Source organism: Grammomys surdaster, unplaced genomic scaffold (assembly GCF_004785775.1).
Source record: "Grammomys surdaster isolate TR1022 unplaced genomic scaffold, NIH_TR_1.0 125603, whole genome shotgun sequence".
In the NCBI taxonomy this organism is placed as follows: domain Eukaryota; kingdom Metazoa; phylum Chordata; class Mammalia; order Rodentia; family Muridae; genus Grammomys; species Grammomys surdaster.
Window position 1 is genome coordinate 602,046 of NW_021620446.1, and position 22,035 is coordinate 624,080.

Below are 22,035 nucleotides of genomic sequence, written 5' to 3' on the forward strand. Positions count from 1 at the left end.
AAAAGCTCAGAGATGTATGGCAGCACTCGACAACAAACCTACCAAGAACCTGAGTTTGATCCCTGTCTCCTTCCCACATCAATCCTCAATTGAGATTCCCTCTTCTAGGTTTGTTAAAAAAATACCCAGCACACACCTCCACCTGGTGAGCACTGACATTACAAGTGTGGGAAATTTATGTGATGCAGGGGGTTGAACCCAGTGGCTTTGTGCATGATGGGCAAACATTCTTCCAACTGAGCTATATCCTCAGCCCTCCCGTCCTTTATGTGGTTCTTTGGTATCTGGACATGGACCTCTCCTGACTACAGCTGCTGTTTGCTACTGTGCAGAGTAGGCTGTGCTTCTTGCTCATCTCCTATCTTAGTTCAGTTGAGCACCAGACTTGACAGGCGACACACTGTGGCAGGAGTGGGTACTGACACCCACTATCCCTGGCTTTTTGCTCTTTTATTTTCCCCCTGGGGTCCACGTTGTTTCCTGCAGGGCGTAATGGCCTTTGAGAATTCAACCTCGGTGTGCAGTTGCTTCAGGTAAAAGTAGGCCCCATGGCTAGCTGGCCCTGTCCTTGGCTTCTCTATCTAGCAGATGACAACTTGCAGAGCTACAGTAGGGCTCCACAGTTCCTAACAGATTCCTGGCATGTAAACTGTCATTATCTTAGCAGGTTAACCTATGTCTCTTCAAGGCAAACCTTTGGAGCCTGGTCTTAACCTGAGCAGGTTTTTCTTGGCTGCTGCTTTTCTTAATTCTCTCTAGCTAATGTGAGGCAGCATCTTGCTCTGGTGTGGTTACTAGCCTTCCCACTGTTCTCAGAATATTTTTGGCTTTGGACATCCCTATAGTCTCTAAAATAAAGTCAGTTCATTAGAGGAGTCATAGTTCACTCTATGAAATGGCAACCTCGCTATGTGAACAGGGATTAAGGTGAGACCCATCACAATTGGAAAATAGCCATAAGAATATTCTCAGCAGAAGATAGCAAGCAATAGGCTCAGCCAGCCTGATCCGGAGGGGCTGGGGTAAGGGGTCTTAGCCTAGCACTTGTTGGGAAGTTACTATAGCCTATAGCTATTAGGTGAGCAAGGCTATATAGCTCCCCCCCCCATTAAAAAACCTATTCCTTGACAGGAGCTGAGCGAGACAGACCAACCCCGAGTGGAGCCTCTCTCAACCTGAGCTGGAGGAGCGTCCCTGCCTCACCTCTGGCAGCTGTTCTCTCTTTTGCACTTAGAACTCTTCTTGGGTGTTTACTGACCTGTGGGGTCCCTGGGGACAATCTCCAGAGACCTCAGGTAGTTGTCACCACTTCCATCTTTGAGAACTAGACTAATAGAACACCTCACGTCCCCTTGAACAGTGGTTCTCAACCTTCATAAATGCTTTGACCCCTTAATACAGTTCTTGTTGTAGTGACCCCCCCATAAAATTATTTCCCTGCTACTCCAAAACTGTAACTTTGCTATTGTTATGAGTTGTAATGTAAATATCTGAGATGCAGGATATCTGATATGTGACCCTGTGTAAGGCTGACTGTTCAACCCCCAAGGGGTTGTGACCCGAAGGTTGAGATCACGGCCCTAGTGGAAGCCCAAGCTGAAAATCCTACAAAGCGCAGACTACTGAGCAGTAATTAAAAACTGTAACTTTGGGATCATTCTTAGAAACTCTGGGTCTAACCCCACATCACAAAGATAGTTCCATGTTTTCCTTCTAAAATCTCACAGCATTTCCTCTCATGGTTGGCTCTTTGCTACAATCTGAATTCACTTTTATCTACAGTGTAGTTTGGGTCAAAGTTCATTCCTTGTCCAGAAACATCCAATGGTTGAGCACATGTTGGAAAGTTGGGGTTGGCAACTGGACTCTGCTCAGTTCTCAGGAGGTCCCTGACGCTCCCTACTGATACCCTGTAGATTACCACAGCAATAGAGAACTCGTCCAAGCCCACAGTGTGAGCCTGGCAATGTCAAATTTGTCTTTTTCTATTTTTTCTGAAATAGTCTCCTAATGTAGCCCTGGCTGGCCTGAAACTCACTATGTAGACTGGACTGACCTCTAATCCATAGAAACCCACCTGCCTCTGTCTCCGAGATTAAAGGATTAAATTTACTGGGATTGAAGGCGTGCGCTACCACACCTAACTTTGAGACTTCTTTTTCAAAACTGCTACGGCTATTTTATCCCCTTCATACTTTTATATAAACTTTAGAATCAATCTCTCTGTACCTAGAGAACCCTGTTAATCCTGAGTACACTGGGCCTGTCGGTTTGGGAAGTTAGCTCCCTCACCATGCTGAGCCTCCCACCGTGAGTCGGTGTGACTTGCCCTGTCCAGGTTTTTGCTGATTGCCTTCATCAGCATTCTCCAGTTTTCACAACACAAAGCTCACCATGTTTTATGAGATTCACACCTAGAGACTTGTGCTTTACAGTACCATCAATGGTTCTGTGTTGTGTCCTGAAGCCCTGGAAAGACCAATCCCTGCATGCTACTCTGTGATATCTCAGGATCTCTGACCATCTCCCACTCATTTCGGGGGGGGGGGGGGTGATTGATTAGGTTTTTGTTGTTTTTTGAGACAGGGTTTTTCTGTGTAGTGCTGACTATCCTGGAACTTGCTCTGTTAAACAGGCTAGCCTCGAACTCACAGAGACCCGCCTACCTCTGTCTCCAGAACGATAGATTAAAGGCATGAACCACCACTGGCCCCTGTTTTTGTTTTGGGTTTTTAAAATGATGATTAAAATTATATTATTTTCATTAAGTTTTTATAGTAAAATTATACTAAAATTAAATAAGTTTGGCATGATGGAAAACCTTTTAATCCCAGAACTTGGGAACCATAGGCAGGCAGATCTCTGAGTTCAAGGCCAGCTTGATCTAAATACTGAGTTCCAGGATAGCCAGGGATACATAGTAAGAGTCTGTCTCAAAAGCAAGCAAATAAAAATTTAAGTATACTTGGTATTTACAGCCAAGAACATAGCATCTCTCCAATTACAATTTCTTTCTGCCCCACACTCACATGCATGTGGACAGCACTAACTGAACTCACTGAGCTATGAAAAAAAAATAAGAGGAAATAAAGGTGAAAGGGGAACATGCCTAGGAGGGTGCAGGGAAGTAGGAGGGGGAGTCAGAGGTGTCTGTGTGATCAAGACACACTGCATAAACATATGAAACTGTCACATGTAGAGGAGGACTCAGGAAAACAGGAGGGGGAAATCAGAGGTGTATGTGATCAAGATACATTTGTATGATTGTATAAAACTGTCAAATAGTACAAAAATAGTAAGACAGGGTTTCTCTATATAGCCTTGGCTGTCCTGGAATTTGCTCTATAGAGCAGGCTGGCCTTGAACTCATAGAGATCTGCCTGCCTCCCAAGTGCTAGGATTAAAAGAATTCTTAAAAATTTCTCTCTGGAGCTGCACAGATGGTCCAGAGGTTTAGAGCACAGCTGTAATGAGAACCAATGCATTCTGGTGTGTCTGAGGACAGTGATAGTGTATTCATATAAAATAAATAAATAAATCTTAAAAAAAAAAAAAGACTTGGCTAGCCTAAGATTTGTTAACCCAAGCAGGTTTCCAACTTGTGGCAGTTCACCTAACTCCATGTGGTAATCTGAATGAATATGGCCCCCATAGGTCCACAGGGAGTAGCACTATTAGAAGGTGTGGCCTTGTTTGGAGAAAGTCTATAACTGAGGGTGGGATGTGAGATTTGAGATGCTTAAGCCAGGCCCAGTGTCACTCTCTCTCCCTGCTGCCTGCCAATTCAGATGTAGAACTCTCAGCTACCTCTCCAGCACCATGTCTGTCTGCATGCCACCATGTTTCCCACCAAGACAATAATGGACTAAACCTTTGAACTATAAACTAGCTAGCTCCAAGTAAACATTTTTCCTTTATAAGACTGCTACGGGGCTGGAGAGATGGCTCAGTGGTTAAGAGCACTGACTGCACTTGCAGAGGTCCTGAGTTCAAATCCCAGCAACCACATGGTGGCTCACAACCATCTGTAATGAGATCTGATGCCCTCTTCTGGTATGTCTGAAGACAGCTACAGTATATTCATAAATAATAAATAAATAAATCTTTTAAAAAAAAAAAGACTGCTATGATTATGGTGGCTCTTTGCAGCAACAGGAACCCTAAATAAGAGATACTTTATATCCTAAGTGTTGGGATCCAGCCATATGCCACCATGCCTGGCTTAAATTTTTATTTTTATCAACTAGTAATTTACCAGATTATTAATAAAACTAAAGCAAGGTAATCACAACTAGGCAGCTGCTACATTATATTTAAGACATTTAAAAATAATTGGCAATACTAAAGAGAGTGGAAACAAAAGCAATATGTTCATGTTAGCGTCTCATTTTTAAAAGCTACATAGCAAAAATCAATAAGCAAAATCAATAAGAACATGCTTCTTGAATCAGTTATGAATTCAAAATGAGGAGCTATTTCAAGAACATTAGAAGATCTACCCATGCCAGGCAGTGGTGGTGTACACCTTTAATCCCAGCACTTGGGAGGCAGAGACAGGTGGATTTCTGAGTTCGAGGCCAGCCTGGTCTACAGAGTGAGTTCCGGACAGCCAGGGCTACACAGAAAAACCATGTCTCGAAAAACCAAAAAAAAAAAAAAGAAAAAAAGAAGAAGATCTGCCCATGATAAAGTAGGGGCTTTTGTTCCCAGTATTTCAGGTCCTTCATATGCTAAGTAAGTGTTCTATCACAGAGCTATAGCCCCCCTCTTTTTCTTTTCTTTCCTTTATTTTCTCAAGACAAGGTTTCTCTGTGTAGCCCTGGGTGTCCTGGAACTCCCTCTGTAGACCAGGCTGGCCTTGAACTCAGAGAGATCCATCTGCCTCTGCCTCCTGAGTGCTGGGACTAAAGGCATGAACCACCATGACCAGCTTCTCTTTAACTTTTCATTTCAAGAGTTTCATTAAGTTGCCCAGGCTAGCTTAGAACTCACTCTAAGTCAGGAAGGTCTTGAATTACTAATCCTGTGGCTTTAGCCTCCCTAGTAGCTGGAATGATAACTTTATGCTACAGGCCTGGCTGGTGTATTACAACACAATTTTGAAAGAGGTGGCCTGTGCATGTTTACCATACCCACTTTAAAAGAGGCATCACTCTGGGCTCACCTGGCTCCATATAGCCTTCCCATTTCAATGTCCTGGATTTCCCTACAGTCACCTTCTACCCAGTGAAGGCAACAACCTTCAGAGACAACAGAACTTTTGAAAAGGAGGGACAGAGCCTCTGCAGGCAGGAGGTACACAACACCTAATGACTTACTAGAGTCATGTCATCACAACAGGCAGCACAGGTACAGGAGGCAGCATGAGGGTTCAAAATACCATCCTGAAATAGAGAAGGAGCTACAGATATAAATTATATAAGTACAATATAGAACTATATAGGTATAGTATACAGACATAAATATAGAAATTAGGAAGTTGTTCAATGCTATATTACACCCACCACCAAGATAAGAATCTAAGTATAAAATACAATCACTTCTGGAAAGTTCTTGTCAGTACAATACTCCACTGCCAAGCAGGCTTGAGTCTCTCTTCCTAGGATCGAGACTCCACAGATACTGAATAGCCAGTCAGGAGCTGACCTGGAGCAATAATCAAGTCTTTCTCCTTGGGTTAGAAAGTAGGTGTAGTGGTTAAGAACATGTATTATTCTCAGAAAGGACCAAGGTTCAATTCTAAATACCCATATGGCAGCTCACACTGTCTGTAATTCCAGTCCCAGGGACTTTGACATCAGATACCATGCACGTAGCACACATACACACATGCAGACAAAACACTCATAAAATAATAAAACTAAAGAAAAAAGTTTCCTTCCTTACACTGAAATTGGAGCAAAAGGAAGGCAGGTGTGGCTGGGCCTTGCCACTGACTCTCTCTACCTCTCTTCCCATGTGTCTGGGGTATCCCTCTTCTGTGCCAATATTACCCCATCAGCTCCCCATGGTAATTCTCTGAGTCAATGCCAGCACACATCCAGGACAAGACCATCTAGAGGGCAGCTCAACTGCTCTGGCCATACTATGAGTAGTCATCATCAGACCCTGCCTCATGCCATTTCTGGACACTTCCCACTGCTCGCTCTAAGGCTGGTGTGGTCCTAGCACATACCTGGATGAGGCACTGCAGGGGTCTGCCTGCATAGCGGATGCTTCTCTTCCAGTCCTTACTGCTGGCTCTTCCTGCCATGGCTTCAAACTCAGTTGGGCTGTACCAATTTTCTCCCTGCTTGATACATCGCCCCCGGCCACCTGGAATGAAAGGGGCTGGTCCTTAGAATCTATCAAGGCCTGTCGCTGGCTTGCCTGATGACATCAGTTCCTTCCATTGCCTTTTTTTCCTCTGCCCTGCATGGCCTCTAATCACCCAATATACTGCCTGGGAAGTCATCTCAAATCCACTGTCCATGGTCACTGCAAGCTGTACTGGGTCTCCAGTGAGCATCAGCCCACTTCAGGGATCCTCTGTCATCTGAGTGGTCTGAGCTGGCTTCAGGGATGCAGGCTGATAGTCACTCACACATTCGTCTCCTCAAAGGTATTTGCACATGACAGGCTTCCTTGGCCCCAGTTTACTAAGAGAGTTGTACAAAAGAACAAAGTCTTAACATGGAATGACTATAGCCAAGTCGCTGCCTCACCTGAGCCGAGCCTACTCTTGTAGAGCGTGCCACTGATGTTCCGACAGCGCACAGGCAACTCGCTGTCATACACCGAAGGGTCCCAGTTGTACTTGGTACCACCTTTCTCCTGGCCAGGTGCCAGTGGGGTAGGAGGAGACTGAGGACCTGGGCAAAGAGAGGCTATGAGGATGAGAGCACAGAATGACCAGAAAAAGCCCATGATGCTCCATCCCCAACCATCAAGCCCCTCACAGGTACATAAGAATAGCACTAAAGGGTAGTGCCAACCCTTCAATGGGCAACATTCCTTCTCTGCCTGGAAAAATTTGCTTTTTCTATAGAACTCTATTTATTTTTCAAATTAACACACACACAGACACAGACACAGACACAGACACACACACACACACACACACACACACACACACACGGCCTGGGGTCAGGTGCTGCAGGTACCTGGGGTAAGAGGTGCTGCTGGGCCCTTCAGCCCAGTGGTCTCCACAATGCTCCCATCTGTGTGTACAACTATTAGTGTGGCTTTCTCAGTGTTCAGGCTGTCCCCGATCTGCAGGGCTGTCCTACCAGACTAGAAGGAAAGGCACTCTTGTCAGCTCTAGGATAGCCTGAGGCACAATGGAATGTGGCCCTACTGCAAGACTCTAGTCACTTATCACACCTAGGCCCATGAATCCTCTTCAGAGACCACCCCAAGGCACCAAGGCTAGAACCAAGAAGACACAAAGGCTATTAAGTGTGTGCACATCTGTCAAAGCTGAAGCACACTGTGTGTTTATATGCAGAGCTGCTTTTTGGACACCAAACAAGTCTGCCTTGTCTAAGGAAAGTTTCTGAAGACTGCACATAGAAAGCACTACGGTGTGACAGACACAAAAGGTCTCTGATTTTGGACATGGGTGCTACTAAAAGCATCGAAGATGTTGATAACCTGCAGGAGTGAACATGAGGAAAGGACTAATGGACTGTTAGCCTTGGAGAAAGGGACAGGGGTACCAGATACAGTCATTCTTCGTGTGTCTATGGAGCTCAACAGAAACCAGGCACTGAGAAGATGCTTCGTTTGTGTTAAGAGCAGCCTGAACCTGGTGGACACAAGTCACAAGGCCAGCAGGAGCCTAAGGAGTCCTCATACTCTCTACCTTTCTAGACTTATACTGCACCTTTCATGTTAAAGCCCTAGCTAAAACGGAGTCTCCTCCCTTGCCCAATAGCACAGGAGGAACATAGGCCCCCCGACTTCGAGAACTACGAGTGTTCACTCACATCTAAACCCTGGAAGGGTCCTGAGAATGAGGATCACCCTGTGGTCAGTGCAGTGACATCAAGAGCTCTAAAGAGAGATGCCAAGCAACTACAATCCATAGCTTACCAGGACATGTCCTGATATCGATGCTGCATTTGCCACTGATGTTGTGAAGACGTTATCTGCAGAGGAGCCCACGTTGGCTACTGTTACTGTGGTCACTTCTACAAAAGAATGGAACAGAATGGAACTTCACACACAGTGAAAACAGAGAGCACAAAAGGCAAAGGTCTTACTGTGAGCCTTAAAGCGCCCATGTCCACCCAGGCGTTTTAATACTTCTGTTAATGCTCAGCTGACATCTCTAGTCCAGTCTAATATACTTGCTTCTCCCAGAAAAGGGGAATCTCTACCCTTCCCCACCAAAGCCTATCACATGCAGCAAAAATGTCCACCATAACCCCCCATTCCCACTCCACCACTGGCCTTTCTCCCTTTGCAAAGAAGCTGCAAGTCCCATAGGTCTAGGACACCTCCTTGTCGATCAAGACATGGCAGACTCCAGTCCAGCCTCATCCCTCTCCACTGCCATAGCTCAGGCCATCCTACAGTCTTGTGTCCACTGTCTGAGGTCTCCATGACATCCTTCCCCAGAAACTCTTCCTCCTGAAAAACATGTCAGCCTGCCATAGCCACTCCTGCAACATGAACTTGACTCCTGGGGCAAACAGGTCTACCAGCAGAACCTTCACAGAGCAGCTCCACAAAGACCTGTCATGTCCCTGAGGCTTCCTGCCACAGTGTTACTAGGTGAGGTTCTTCTGTATCCTGCTGCCTGCTACTATGTATCCTTTGCAGTTGGCCTTCCCAATCTCTATAACAGTTCTATCTGCCACCCAGCATTCTAAAATACCCAATACCCAGGGAAGCCTTTGGCATAAGGGAAATACCCAAAGATGCCAACTGGAGTCCGGCCAGCCCCATTAATCTAGCCCTGACCAACCTGCACTCCTTGTACCTGTCTAGCTCCTGTCCATTACCAATCTATACACGGGGCACACCTGACTTAGGAACTCAGTTAGCGCTGGGCTACTTGGATATTATCTGACTTCAAAAACTTACAACAAGAAATTAGAAATCTTCTGATACATAAATATACAACTAAAATTCTAAGACATATATATACACATATACACACCCACCATAGATGCAATTCTCTTTTGTCACCATAGACAACATCATACTTCTTTCCTGAACTCAGAAAAAATATATGCAAAAAAGGATAAAAACTCCATGGCCCCAAATCCCAATACCAACCCAGAATCCATGGATGAAAATGAAGTTTAAAAAAAAAAAAAAACTCCAGGAAAAGCCAGACAGCAAAAGCATACGTCTTTAATCCCAGCAATCAGGAGGCAGAGGCAGGCAGACCTGAGTTCTAGCCCAGCCTGGACTACAGAGGGAGTTCCAGGATAACCAGGGTTACACAGAGAGACTGTTATTTAAGAGAGAGAGAGAGAGAGAGAGAGAGAGAGAGAGAGAGAGAGAGAGAAAGAAGCAAGCTTTAGGAAAGGGATGAGAAATGGCTCAGCAGTTAAGAGTACTGTCTGCTCTTCCAAAGGTCCTGGGTTCAATTCCCAGCACCCACATAGCGGCTTTCAACTAACTCCCTATAACTCCAGTTCCAACGGAACCGAAGCTTTTTTTGACTTCAAGGGAGATCAGGCAAACATGTGGTACACAGATATACATTCAGGCAAAGCAGCCACACACATTAAATAAATTAACTAAAAAAAAAAAAAGAAGAAGAAGAAGAAAAAGAAGAAGAACAACAACAACAACTCTGAGAAGAGACTAGGCTGGCTCAGAAATTTACAGCATGCTGTTCTCTCAGAGGACCCAAGCACCCATGCTAGGTTCCCACAACCTTGTTTAGCTCCACAAGGAATTGCAGACAACTGCAATCACATACATACACATAAAAATAAATATATGTCTTTTTTTTAAAGCTCTAGGAAGCTTCCCTCACTCCTGTAACTGGATCTAGACTTCAGGTAGATAAAGCAGAAAACAAGCAGAAGCAACCACTGCGCTCCAGTCCTAACGCTCTGAACAAACACCCACCCAGAGTTAAGCTTCAGCTCTGAATAAAACCCAATGCCAAACCTGCAGCTTCACATTGGAAATAACAAAACAAGAAGCATAGCAAAATGATGGCCTTCCAAGGATTTAAATATACAAGCATAAAACATTCAGGAGCTCCAATTGGTAAGGGGATCAACACTCAGGAAGGTCAAAGGGTGGGGGATGTGGTATGGTATCACCTGTACAGGGTGATATAGTTCAGCTCAAGGCTCCATTTGTCATAAAACATGAGAATCAGAGTGCTCTATGTGTGAAAAAACAGAAGGAACAAAATGGAAAGCTAAGTGATGGAGGAGGAGGGAATATCTGCGTAGGAAAAGACTTAGAAGATGCAGCACAGAGACGCTACACAAAGCAAGGCTGTTTTCTGCATCGTTACCTTTGAAAGGTTGCCTGACTTGGAAGACTCTCCTGCCCCTCTCAGGTCACACTTGAACTGGCCTTTGAAACAGACAGGTCTACCAGCAGTAATGCTGCTGACCATACCTGGAGCACCTCCAGAACAGAATTCACTTCTGACCCCTCTGTGCTATCAGCTCCCAGGAAGCAGCAGGGGAGGACAAGGCAGGTAGTAGGTATTGAGAAAGTTCCAAAAGGTAAAAAAAAGACAAAAGAGCAGAGAGGCACACTCACACAAGGGAAACAAGTCTGTCTGTATACAGTGCAGAGCCAAGCTAGTGGAGTGAGAGTGGTGTGGGGTGTGTGTGTAAGAGAGAGGGAGAGGGATAGAAAGAGACAGACAAAGAGACAGAGAAAGAGAGAGAGAGTGAGACGGAGGGCAGGGGCAGAGCAAGTATGCAAGGCATTGTGCAGTGCATGGGCAGGTGCAGAGTAGGTGTTCAGGGCATTGTGACGTGCACAGGCAGGTGTGAAGTGCACAGGTGGTGCAGAGCATGTGTCAGGTGCAGGGGCAGGTATATGGTGCACGGACAGGGGCAGGGCAGGTGTGCAGGTCACTGTGCGGTGCACTGGCAGGGCAGGTGCTGAGCAGTTGTGCAGGACAGGTGGAAGAGAGCCTTTCCAGTGAGACAGATGTGCATGACAGATGCATAAAGCATATGGGAACGGCCTGTGCGTGGTGCATGTGTGGGCTTGTACGCGGAAACCCGGTGAGGCGCGAGGCCGGCGGGCGCACTTGCCTGCGAAGGCGGCGGCGGCGGCGGCCTCATCGGGGCTGGGCAGAGCCTCGGTACCCATATCCATGTGCCCAGATTCGGCCGCCATCACCGCCACAGCCGTGACCCGCCGCGTCTCGCGCTCCGCCTCGGAGTCTGCGTCCTCCTCCGAGTCCTCGTCTCTGCTTAACACCGGCTCCTCCGCCTCGCTTTCCGCTGCGGCCGCGGCGGCCGCCGCCACAGCGGCAGCGGCCGCCACCGCTGCTGCCTCGGCCAGGCCCAGCTGTTTTGCCGCCGAGTCCGAGTCCTCCATACGGACTCCGCCGAGTCCGCCCGAAGGCGCTGTCCGGGACCGCCCGAAGCGCCAGGCACCGAGCCCGAAGCGGGGCCCGAAGAGGCCGCCCGAGTTGGGCCGAGGCCGCCCGAAGCCACCGCCCGAGCAGCGACCGAAGAGGCACTCTGACGCCCGCCGAACCAAGCCGAAGCTGCCCGCAGAGCCGAGCCGATGTCCCGAGTGTAGAACCGAGGAGCTCCGAAGTTTCCCGAAGTGCAGAATCGAGTTAGTACGAATGGTCCCGAAGCTTCACGAAAACTTACGAGCGTTTCTTCCTCGCTGTCTAAGAAGCTGATCTGACTGTGGTCACTGACCGATAAGCTGGTCGGCTTTGGGTAGTTTCTCACCGGCTTCCAACGAAGTCTGGGTTCGCAGACAGACTCTGGCACCACTGAATTTTTCCAACCCCCTCTGGCGGCGGCCGAAGCCGAACCCACACGAGGCCTAGCCGAACTCCGCCGAATGCCTCCGAGCAGAGTTCTCCGGAGCCTCAGTGCCCGCCTCCTTCTATCCGAAAGCTCCCGAGTGTTGCCGGACGGGAGACTCGGGCCTCGGCCGCGGTCGGACGCTCGCTGCGGCGCGCGGCAGGAGGAGCGAAGATGGCGGGAGGGTGCGGCCAAGAGGCTGCTGGGATTGTGGCGGACCCAGCGGCAAAATGGCGGCCGTGCGGCCAGGTGAGGCGGGCGGGGCTGTGCGATCGCCTGGACAGTGCGGTCATGCTGGCACGATGAGAGGCTGTTTGGGCTGGCTCCGCAACTCCTCTGATTGTCACCTTGTTATTCCGGAACCTGGTGGCTGGCTTAAGCCCACTAGTCCAGATTTCTGCTCCGGAGTTTGAGAGCGGGAGGGGGGATGATGTCTTCCGGTTGGGCGTGGGTGCACTTCGGGTATTCCGGCGGCTGTCCCGAAGCTTGTCTCTGTATTCCAATGACATACCTGAGCCACACACTGGGCGATCCCCATTCCCCCATTCCCCCGTATACAACCATATCACACCTTCTGTGACCCGGAGTCCACCTGTGGATTACTCAGAGTACACTATTGTGGCATACGGACTACACAACCATATTTCACTAAAGCTGACATGCATGGCATACCTATGGCTCATCCTGAGAACACTCATGGCATACCCGCTGCTCACCCCGAGTACGCCCTTAACACACCCTTGGCACACCAGACTAACACAATGAGAATACCCAGGACAACCATAACATATATTCATCTCACCCCAGGCATATCCATAATACACTCGTGTACCCCTGTTGCTCACCCAAGATGTAAGGATAAGTAAGAATTAAATTAAGTTTGTAGAGGAAAACAGCGATTTAGTTGACCTCAAACAGCTAAAGCAGACTTGTGGCAGAAATGTGGCTATTAAATTCCAGCCATATGATGATCAGGGCACAAGATCCAGTCACTCAATGGCCACAGTTTGTTCAAGACAATAAACTATAAGCTTTAGGCTGAGGTTTTTGTAGCTAAGGGTAGGGAAAGGGTGCTTGTTAAGTGCATTTTAGATATGTTAGCTGTTTTCCTTAGAGAAACTGGTTTTGAAATTTCAGGGTCTTTTGTCTGTTTTTGCACCCGTGGGGTGTCTGGGATAGGAATCATCTGCTGTTCTTCTGGATTCTGGTGTCTGAAGTTAAGGTCAGCTGCTTTTCTTCTTCAATCCTCAAATACCTGCCTTTCTGGAACTTTGAGCTAAATTTCAGTCCCTTGTCTTTGATGGGATTTTTTTTTAAAAACCAGGTATAGCTGTGACGCACCTGATATTCACTCTAGGGTACACCTTGTCACACCTGCAGCTTACCACACAGTCATTCATAGCATGCCTCTGACATGCTCTGAGATACACTCAAGATAATCATAGCATACATTCAGTTCATCTAAGCACACCTATAGTTCTCCTTAGCACCTATATAGCATACCTGAGGTATACCTTAAGTATACCCATGGCATACCTGGTCACATCAGACACAACCATGGCATAATGTCAACTTACCCTGGGTAAACACACACACACACACCCCTGTGGCTTACTTGAGTCCCGGGCAGCCAGAAGGTGTTGTAGCCAATATTTCACCATGACTGAGTCCCAGGCTAAATGAGGAGGTCTGGGCCCAGATGATATGGGTAGGCAGGGCCAAGTACCAGCAGTGTGGATCAGAAGCTGGTCTTAGGCAGCTCAGACTAGTGCTTGTCCATCCATCCATCCATCCCTTTTCCCAAATGTTTCTTAATGGAACCATATGCTTTGTTTAATAGTTACCACAAACTTGGGAGTGCTATTGTTGTGTGCATGTTTATAGTAAAAATGGGATCCCGGGGGAAAAATGGTCTTGAAATTAAGTTACATAAAACGCCCAGTTTCCAGTCTGGGCTTTTGACCGTCTCCAGTAATCCAGGAATTAAGAGGCTGAGTCAGGAAGATGGCTATGAGTTCCAGGCCAAACAGGTCAGAACTAAATAATGAAGCCTTATCTCAAAATTCAAACAAACAAACCAGTATAATCTTAGCATTTGGGAGACTGGGGCAGGATTATAAATTCAAGATCAGCCTAGGCTACATAAGAGATCCTTGTCCCAAAAGAAAAAAAAGCCCTACCAAAAGAGGGTAGCTATAACCTTTGTCACACCAAAAAATATGTATTCTTTTACTTCCACAATGAATTTCTGCCTTGTATCTGTTGATAGTCACACAGTGACTACCAAAAGTCACTGATAAGAAAAGTGTTAAATCCCAAACGTCAGCCAGGCAGTGGTGGTGAGTTGGGCAGTGGTGGCACATGCCTTTAATCCCAGCACTTGGGAGGCAGAGGCAGGTGGATTTCTGAGTTTGAGGCCAGCCTGGTCTACAGCGTGAGTTCCAAGACAGCCAGGGCTACACAGAGAAACCCTGACTCGAAAAGCCAAAAAGAAAGAAAGAAAGAAAGAAAGAAAGAAAGAAAGAAAGAAAGAAAGAAAGAAAGAAAGAAAGATCCAAACGTCAAATAGCAGTTCAGCCAAAGTGAACTCCTGTAGGCTCAAAAATGTTAGAATTATTTTAATTAATTAGTTATTTAAATATGCCATTTAGCTAGATGTAGTAGAGCACATCTTTAATCCCAGTCTGAAGTCAGCCTGGTCTACATAGTGAATTTCAGAAAAGCCAGAGTTACATAGTGAGACCCTGTCTTAGAAAACAAACTAATTAACTAACTAACTAGCTAACTAGTATTATGCCATTTGAGGGTTTTTTGTTTGTTTCTTTCTTTTATTCTTTAATCTTTTTTTACAGTCCAGTCTTTATCCCCCTCCCAGTCCACCCTCTGATTGTTCCACATTTCATACCTCCTCCCCTCCCCTCAAGAGGATGCTCCCCCAACCCCTACCCCACCAGATCTCCCCACTCCCTGAGGCCTCAAGTCTCTGGAGCTGTTAGGTACATCTTCTCTCATAGAGTCAATACCCATTCGAGAGTGTTTATATAGTAGTTTTGTTTCATTGTGTGTATATGGAAGGGAACAGTTAAGTTTACTATGCCCACAGAAGCCAGAGGAAGGCATTAGATTTCCTGGAGCTGGAGTTAGACATTTGTGGCTGCCTGATGTAGGTGCCGGGAACCAAACTTTGGTTCTTCTATAAGAACAGTGTTTGGTTTTACTGGGTGAACTCTCTGTCTCTCCCATGCCCTATACAATATTTTTCCCCCAGGTCTCACAATTTTGATCTTTAACAATAAACAACCAGCAGATAAAATTTAAATACTTCTGCCACTTTTTTGTGGATATGTGGCAGTGTTGGGGATTGAACCTAGGACCTTTGCATGCTAGACAAGTGTTTTGTCTTTTACGTATATCCCAGCCCTGATCCTAACTATTATTAAAGGATCCAAAAAGAGGCTGGAGAGATGGCTCAGCTGTTAAGAGCACTGGCTGCTCTTCTAGAGGGCTCAGGTTTGATTCCCAGTATCCATATGGCAAGTCATAACCATCTGTACCTCCAGTCCCAGAGGACTTAACACCCTCTGCTGGCCTCTGCTGGCCTCTGCTGGCACTGCATACATGAGGTGCACAGACATACCTGCAGTCAAACCATCTATACAGATAAAACTAAAGGGGGGAATTTTTTTTTTTAATTAAAAAAAAAAAGGATTCAAAAGGAAGAAAACCCCAATGAAGGTAAAACCAACTCAAATATTGGCGGGTATCTAGGTAGCCTAGTTTAGCTGGGGCCTGGAAAAGAACAGATCAGGTTTAGTAGAGCACCCTGTAGAAACATAATGCCTCTCCAGCCACACTCACCTGGCTTCCTGCTCCCACATGTATGCCTGCTGGGAGGCTGTCCAAAGGCTGTTACTAATGTCCTGAGTTTACCAGTTTATGACTTGCCCATGGAAGAGTCCACAACTCCAGAGTAAGCAGCTTCAAGCTGGCCTTCAAAGTTAAGTGACCCATAGAAAGTCAGCAAGGCATCACTTCCTTCTCTGCTGAAACTCTAGGGAGCGCAGGGAACGACCGGACAGAAGACTGCAGAGCTTGGATCAAGTGCTGCTGCACTGTCTCTGCTCAGAAGTCAGCCTCTTTTACAGGAGGCTTCAGCCAAATTCTGGGTTTGTGTGGTGTGTGTACACATGTAGAGACGCGCACGGCATGAATGTGCAGCTGATGTGAGCCTCCAGACAGGCAGTCTGACCCAGGTCACATCCCATCCAGGGAGGGGCCAGGCAGAGTTTCAAGTACAAAACTTCAGACCCAGAGCCACAAGGGAGGCTCCATTACACCCTAGAGCTGCTGACTCTCACAAGATGAGGGAAATAACACCTGCATGGAGCAGGAGATGGTCTGAGAATCTACATAGCTACATGGCTGCCTCAGAAAGTACGTTGCCCCAGACAGTTATTTTTGGAAGTTAAGTAAAATTCCAGCAGAAAACAATGTCCTAGTGGGGATGGATTTAGAGGCAATTCAAGAACCTAGCTGCAGCCATAGGTCACTTCCGTTTATAAACATGGAGTCAGAGAACTAACATCCGTCATGTTGCTGTTGGTGTCTTACTGGCTATCCTTTGTCTTCCAGGGAGAGGCTCCTTCAAGGTGGTATCCTGCTACTGCTTCCCAAGGCCTTGACCAAGCACAGCCCCTTCAGGGCTGTACCACACTAAGTCACAGACCTGGCACAGTCAGCGTTTTGCCTTTTTGTGCCTTTTATGGCCCCACCCCCATTTTTTTCTTCAATCTGACTAGTAACTTGTAAGAAGGAAAGGTGTTCCATGGTGTACTGGCTCTGTCACCCACCAGCTCAGCCCTGTTCCTCTCACAGGCCTGGCATATTGAGGGGATGGCCATTTGCCTGCTACCAACCAAACCAACATAGCAGTAGGCAAAACCCCTAATTTTGAATGGCCACGTGATATACTTTCTCTAAAGAAAATGCAAGGATCCTCTTTGTAACTTGTGACATGAATCAGAATAAAGAACTCCCTCTGTCCTGCCTGTATCTGCTGAGGACTGGGGTATATAGGCCTTGCCCTACCAGGGTTGGAGGGTGCAAGCATCACTCCTGTGACCACTAGGTGCCCTCAGGTGAGCACTCCTGGAGTTCAGATAGCAATAGAAGTCCCAAGTAGGCAGGAGCCAGTGGCTGGGTTCCATGTCCACCTGTAGGTGCCCGTCTGTCAGATTTAACCAGACCTGCTCATGTGCAGCTGTGAGTGGCAGAATGCCACCTGGGTAGGTGTCACCCATCAGTGAACCTGAGGATCCTTGACTACTTCCCAGCTCTCGTCAGTTCCTCTTCAGATGCTGTTTCACCTCAGTGGGCTGTACTATGCCCTGTACTTCCTAGCTACACTCCTGATGATTGTATACAAAAGTAAGTGCTGAGCGCCAGGCCTGTCAAAGGAATTGTGCCCCTAATAAGCTGATCTGAGTTCTGGCTGTGTGTGTTCCTAGGTCAGGTTTTCAGCTATCCTTGTAACTGTCTGGTCCTGGATCTGGTTCTCTTGCTTCTGATGGGAATTCTCGAAGTAGCTCAGCTATACCTAGGTGAGTTTTCTGTGTATCCATAAAATGCTTGTGGTTCCATGGGTGTTCTTTCCAACTTCCTGAACCTTTAAGTGTTAATCATTTTATAGCATGGGTCTTGGAGACACTCATTCAGGCAGTTTCACCGGCTGCTTTGCAGTATCACCTTAGGTTGTCATTAAGTGTTAACTGTTTGTTCAGAAGCCTTGCTCCAAGACTAATTGACACTGGTGACATCCTCCTGTCTGGAAGGATGTGTATACCACAGCCACACTCAGACCAGAAGCCCAGCCTAAAGCTAGAGTTCCAGAAAACTCCTCTGGACTTTCCTCTTCCCTATTGGGAGAATGTCTGGCAGAGAGGCAGTCTGGAGTTTTTGCCAGGTCCCTTGCAAGGACCAGCTCAGCATCACATCAGTTCCCACCTTAAGAGACCACCCTTAGCCAGTTGCCTACCTATCTGTCTGTCTGTCTGTCTGTCTAGAGACAGAGTCTCTGGTGGCTAAGGCTGGCCTTGAACTCTTGATCCTTCTGATAGGCATGTGTCATCATGTCAATTGTGCATTGGTAGGATCAAACCCAGGGCTCCTGCATGCTCGGCAGGCATCATAACAACTGAACTACATCCTCACCCCCTCCTTTTTTTTTTCCCCCAAATCACACAGTTCACTTATGTCAGGGTTAGGGTTAGAACATGTAGGTTCTTCTAGTGGGCAAGGAATGCAGACATAAAGAATGGAAGTCTTCCTTCCATAGCTGGCTGCAGTGACAATCGCAGGTCTAGGTCTCCAGCTCTGCCCTTACTCTTTCCTATACCCAGTCACAGACATACATAAAGGAGGTGCCACATCCAGCTCCATTGCACTGTCAGACTCGGATCCTTCTCTTTTAATAGGATCTGGAACCTCTCCCCCGCCCTCACTCTGTTGGGAGTAGAATGTCCTCTCTGGTGAGTCTGGACAGAGCCACAGTGTCTGCCGCCATGGACTGTGCTGGCACTTGCACAGCTTGCCCAGTAGGCAGGGCTCGAATGGAACACAGAGACTGCTGCAGTGATGACAAGTCAGGCCAACCCCTCATAGCCCCTGTAGGGGCTGTCAGCATTGGACCTCTCTAAGCACTTAGTACTCAGCAGGCCCGGCATGAGTACCCCCCATCCACTAGAGTCAGCCTCATCAGACACCCAGGGCTAGGGCCAGCAGACCTTCAGACACACCCCCAGCAGCTGGAGTCAGCAGACCCTCTGGCACCCCTGGCAGCTGGTCAGCTACTGGCAGCTCCAAGTTGGCATTTTCCATGACTGACCCATTTATTTGTAAAGTGGGCTGTTTTGTTTTTTCATAAGTATTCATGAAATTTTCCAGAACCAGCCTGCCTTAGCCCAGACTGAAATATTTTTAGGTAGTTTAAACAAAATCCCTTTGATCCCACTTGGAGTTAGAAAAAGGTGGCAAATGCCCACACTTTTCAAACCAAACTGTTTGTGCCTTAAGAGTACAGAATCTGAGCTTTCCCTGTTGTTACTCTGACATGGAGTGGCCCCACTGGGCAGCGTTCACAAATCCCATGAATTCCTTGGCCCTTGGCAAGCACAGTGGCTGGTACTGGGCAGTCGGTGAGCTGTCCTGCAGCTCCCGCCTCACTTGATGTCTGCTCTGTTCTCCAGGCACAAAAGGCAACCTGACGGAGGCTGAAGTGCCACTGGCTGCCAGCCTGGCATTCACAGCAGTCAGTGGCCTCCTTTCTGTTCACTTCCTACTCTGGCAGACCTTGGTACTATGGATGGACTCAGTCCTCAGCACCATTCTCCTGGTGCTGCATGGGCTGGAGGCTGGCCTGCAAGTGGTGGTCATTGCTGACTTCATCAGATAGACGGACCAAGATAACCTGCACAGCAGAGCTCCTCAGCCTTCAGCCAGTTCCTTTGCCCAGACAAGGGTATCTTTTTTATTGATCGTCTATAGATGGTTTATACATCTTTTTTAGTTGGGGGGGTACAGGAGCCAAGGAGGGACAAACTGTTAGAATCTTGAAGATGGCCATCATGGACAGTAGTCTAGTGAATCCCAGAGAAGTCTACTCATGTTCTGTGGCTGGGGTGCTGGCTATAGCGGGACCACCAGTGATCCCCAGGCCAGTGGAACGTAAAGCCTTTCAGGAAGTCATCGCCTGGGGCCAGCCCTGGAGCTCCACCTTGTCTCAGCCCCAGAAATACAGCATCCTGGCAGGAGTACGTGGCTGTGCTGGTCTGCCACCATGTGTTTTCTCACACATGGATTACTGACTTCTGTGCTTCCCACAATGGCCCTGGCTCTTGTTCTGAGAGCCCGTTGTACTTAGTTGCCAGACCTTGGTCCAGGGCTGGGATTCCTCTGGAGCTGCAAGGTGGCAGGCCTTGTGTTCCAGTGTCCCTCCAGTTTGGCTCCCCATCAGGCCAGCCCTGAATGAAACTGCTTGGTTTCCAAAAGGAAACAAAAGCAAATGTATATTCCAGGTATGGTGGCATACAAACCTTTAATCCCAGCACCCAAGAGGCAAAGATGGGCATATCTTTGTAAGTTCAAAGCCAGCCTGCCTGGTCTACATAGTGATTTGCAGGTCACCCAGGGTTACATGGTGAGACCTTGTCTTTAAAAAAAAAAAAGTATACGGAGAGCTGGGTATTATGGCCATCTCTGCCTTTTTCATGGGTGGGGGTTGGGGACTGGGGAAGTTCTAGGGAGCAGAAGACAGAACAAAAGAACAGCTTTTAGTCTAGGAGTCTGGGAGTCACAATCCACCAAACTGCAGCCTTTGTAGCGTGCCAAGTGAGTTTCACCTCATCTCCCGTTTTTTCCTTTCCTAGCCCATTTTTTCTCAAAAAGTATTTAAGTAGTATTTTTTTTACAGTTTCTTTCATTCTGTTATGTGCTTTCTGTTTATGATGCTATGTTCGAATATGTAGTTTCTCTTTTAAAAAATAAATAAGTAGTTATGCTGTCATGATTTTGTCTTCATTATAACCACCTACCTTCCCAGGGTTCACTATGAAAGAGCCCTCCCTCCCCCTCCCCTCGTTTCCCCTTCTCAGCCCTATCCCGGGACTTGCTCTATAACTTCTGCCTGGCTTCTCTCTACCCTGGTAACTAGCCAGGAGCCTTCTCTGGGACCAGGAAATCTTCTATACCCTGGGTCCTTGGCTAATTTCCTTGAACTCATGTCTCCCAGAGACCATGGTGAATACCAGAATGGCCTAGAGACATGTTCTACCTGTGCCACAGGCAGGTTTGAGAAGAACCAATGTCTAGAAAGCCTATGAGCACTTCCCTCCACAATGTCCCTGTGGCTTGGGCAAGTATAGCCTGGGTAGGCAGAATGGGCTAAGCCCAGTGGGTCTGGAGGCCCCAGCCACTCCCGATACATCAAGTCAGGACCTCTGTTTTGAAGGAAGCTTGTGACTTGCACACATGATAAGCCAGAGTTCCAAGTTTTTTAAACCCCTGTTGTTACTGGCCACATGGCAGTGGTACTTCGCATGACCCAGAGTAGACATCAGTTACCACCACCAGCTTGAACTGCCTCACAACAAAGTTTACAAAGACTCGAAGACCAGTAGCAGCACGAAGGAGCCCCACCTGAGCTGCATTACATGTTCTCCGCCCTTTACCCATCCCCAGCTCAGCCCAGGAATGTCAGGGCACACACATGTACCTGCCCCTCCCATTGCATAGCTGACCACTTGACCCCTGCTTGCTGGCCAGGGTGAGGTCACAGGCAGAGCAAGATTAGACCAGTTCTGTGAGATCAGCAGTAAACCAGGAAGCCTCTCTGGGGTTCATCAGGAGCTGGGCTTGGAGTTCACTTCTGCCACTCCTCTGTCCAACTCACCTGTGATGTCCTAAAGTGTGTCAAGTGGGTCATAGGCCAGGTCAGACAGTGCTCCTGGCCCTCTAGGGCAGAGCACCCAATACCCTAGGAAGTGCTAACTGCCTGCCCAGGACAAACATTCCAAGGCCCTGCCCTTCTGAGACTGGGACCCTGACTTCCTGACAGCACCCATTTCCTCTGCCCCGACTCCAGGAACAATAGCCGGAGCCTTAGGGTCCCTGTTCACATAAGGGCAGTACCTTGGCGAGCAGGCCACAACTCTGTTCTATTTCCTCCTAGCCAGCTGGTTGGCTGCTCTAGATTCACCCAACCCCGCCCCAAGCTGTCAAATAGCAAGGTGGGCAGGGTAGCCTGGGGGGCCAACATGGTGGAGACAGGTACCCTTTCTAGAGATAGCTCATCCCTCAGGAGATGCTCTAGTGGACAGAGACCTCATAAGCTCCTGTGTGTGAAGAAGGGAGGGGCCCCCCACCAGGAGCTGAAAGCTCCCAAACTCAAAAAGCTTTGAACCTAAACGCTCCAGGACTAAACCACTAAAGAGCTCTGTCCCAGTGCAACTTGTGAGTGGAGGGTACCTGATAGCGGCTTGATTGAGACTTCCCCAAGGCTGCAGCCCTCATACGC

At 47.7% G+C, this 22,035-nt stretch overlaps 2 protein-coding genes across 8 annotated transcripts in view; one reads left to right on the plus strand and one right to left on the minus strand.

Moving 5' to 3' along the window:
• Window positions 1-11,707, minus strand: part of Deaf1 (DEAF1 transcription factor) — a 31,342-nt gene extending 19,635 nt beyond the window's left edge. For 3 of the 7 annotated variants that reach the window (XM_028786989.1, XM_028786988.1, XM_028786990.1), the window contains exons 1-6: window positions 11,232-11,520; window positions 8,074-8,171; window positions 7,143-7,272; window positions 6,705-6,851; window positions 6,176-6,315; window positions 5,319-5,384 (exon numbers count right to left, since the gene is read on the minus strand). In XM_028786989.1, coding sequence (XP_028642822.1) covers window positions 5,319-5,384; window positions 6,176-6,315; window positions 6,705-6,851; window positions 7,143-7,272; window positions 8,074-8,171; window positions 11,232-11,520 — 870 coding nt within the window. Of the gene's footprint in view, window positions 1-5,318; window positions 5,385-6,175; window positions 6,316-6,430; window positions 6,648-6,704; window positions 6,852-7,142; window positions 7,273-8,073; window positions 8,172-8,433; window positions 9,115-11,231 lie in introns of those variants that run through there. The other 4 variants (XM_028786987.1, XM_028786991.1, XM_028786992.1 and 1 more) reach the window with 4 other exon arrangements.
• Tmem80 (transmembrane protein 80) lies at window positions 11,456-20,526 on the plus strand. Its single transcript, XM_028786994.1, has 5 exons — window positions 11,456-12,215; window positions 16,599-16,618; window positions 17,300-17,393; window positions 17,474-17,566; window positions 19,211-20,526. The coding sequence occupies exons 1-5, from the start codon at window positions 12,197-12,199 to the stop codon at window positions 19,414-19,416; spliced, it is 432 nt and encodes a 143-aa protein (XP_028642827.1). The 5' UTR covers window positions 11,456-12,196; the 3' UTR covers window positions 19,417-20,526.
• Window positions 20,527-22,035: the final 1,509 nt, after the last annotated feature.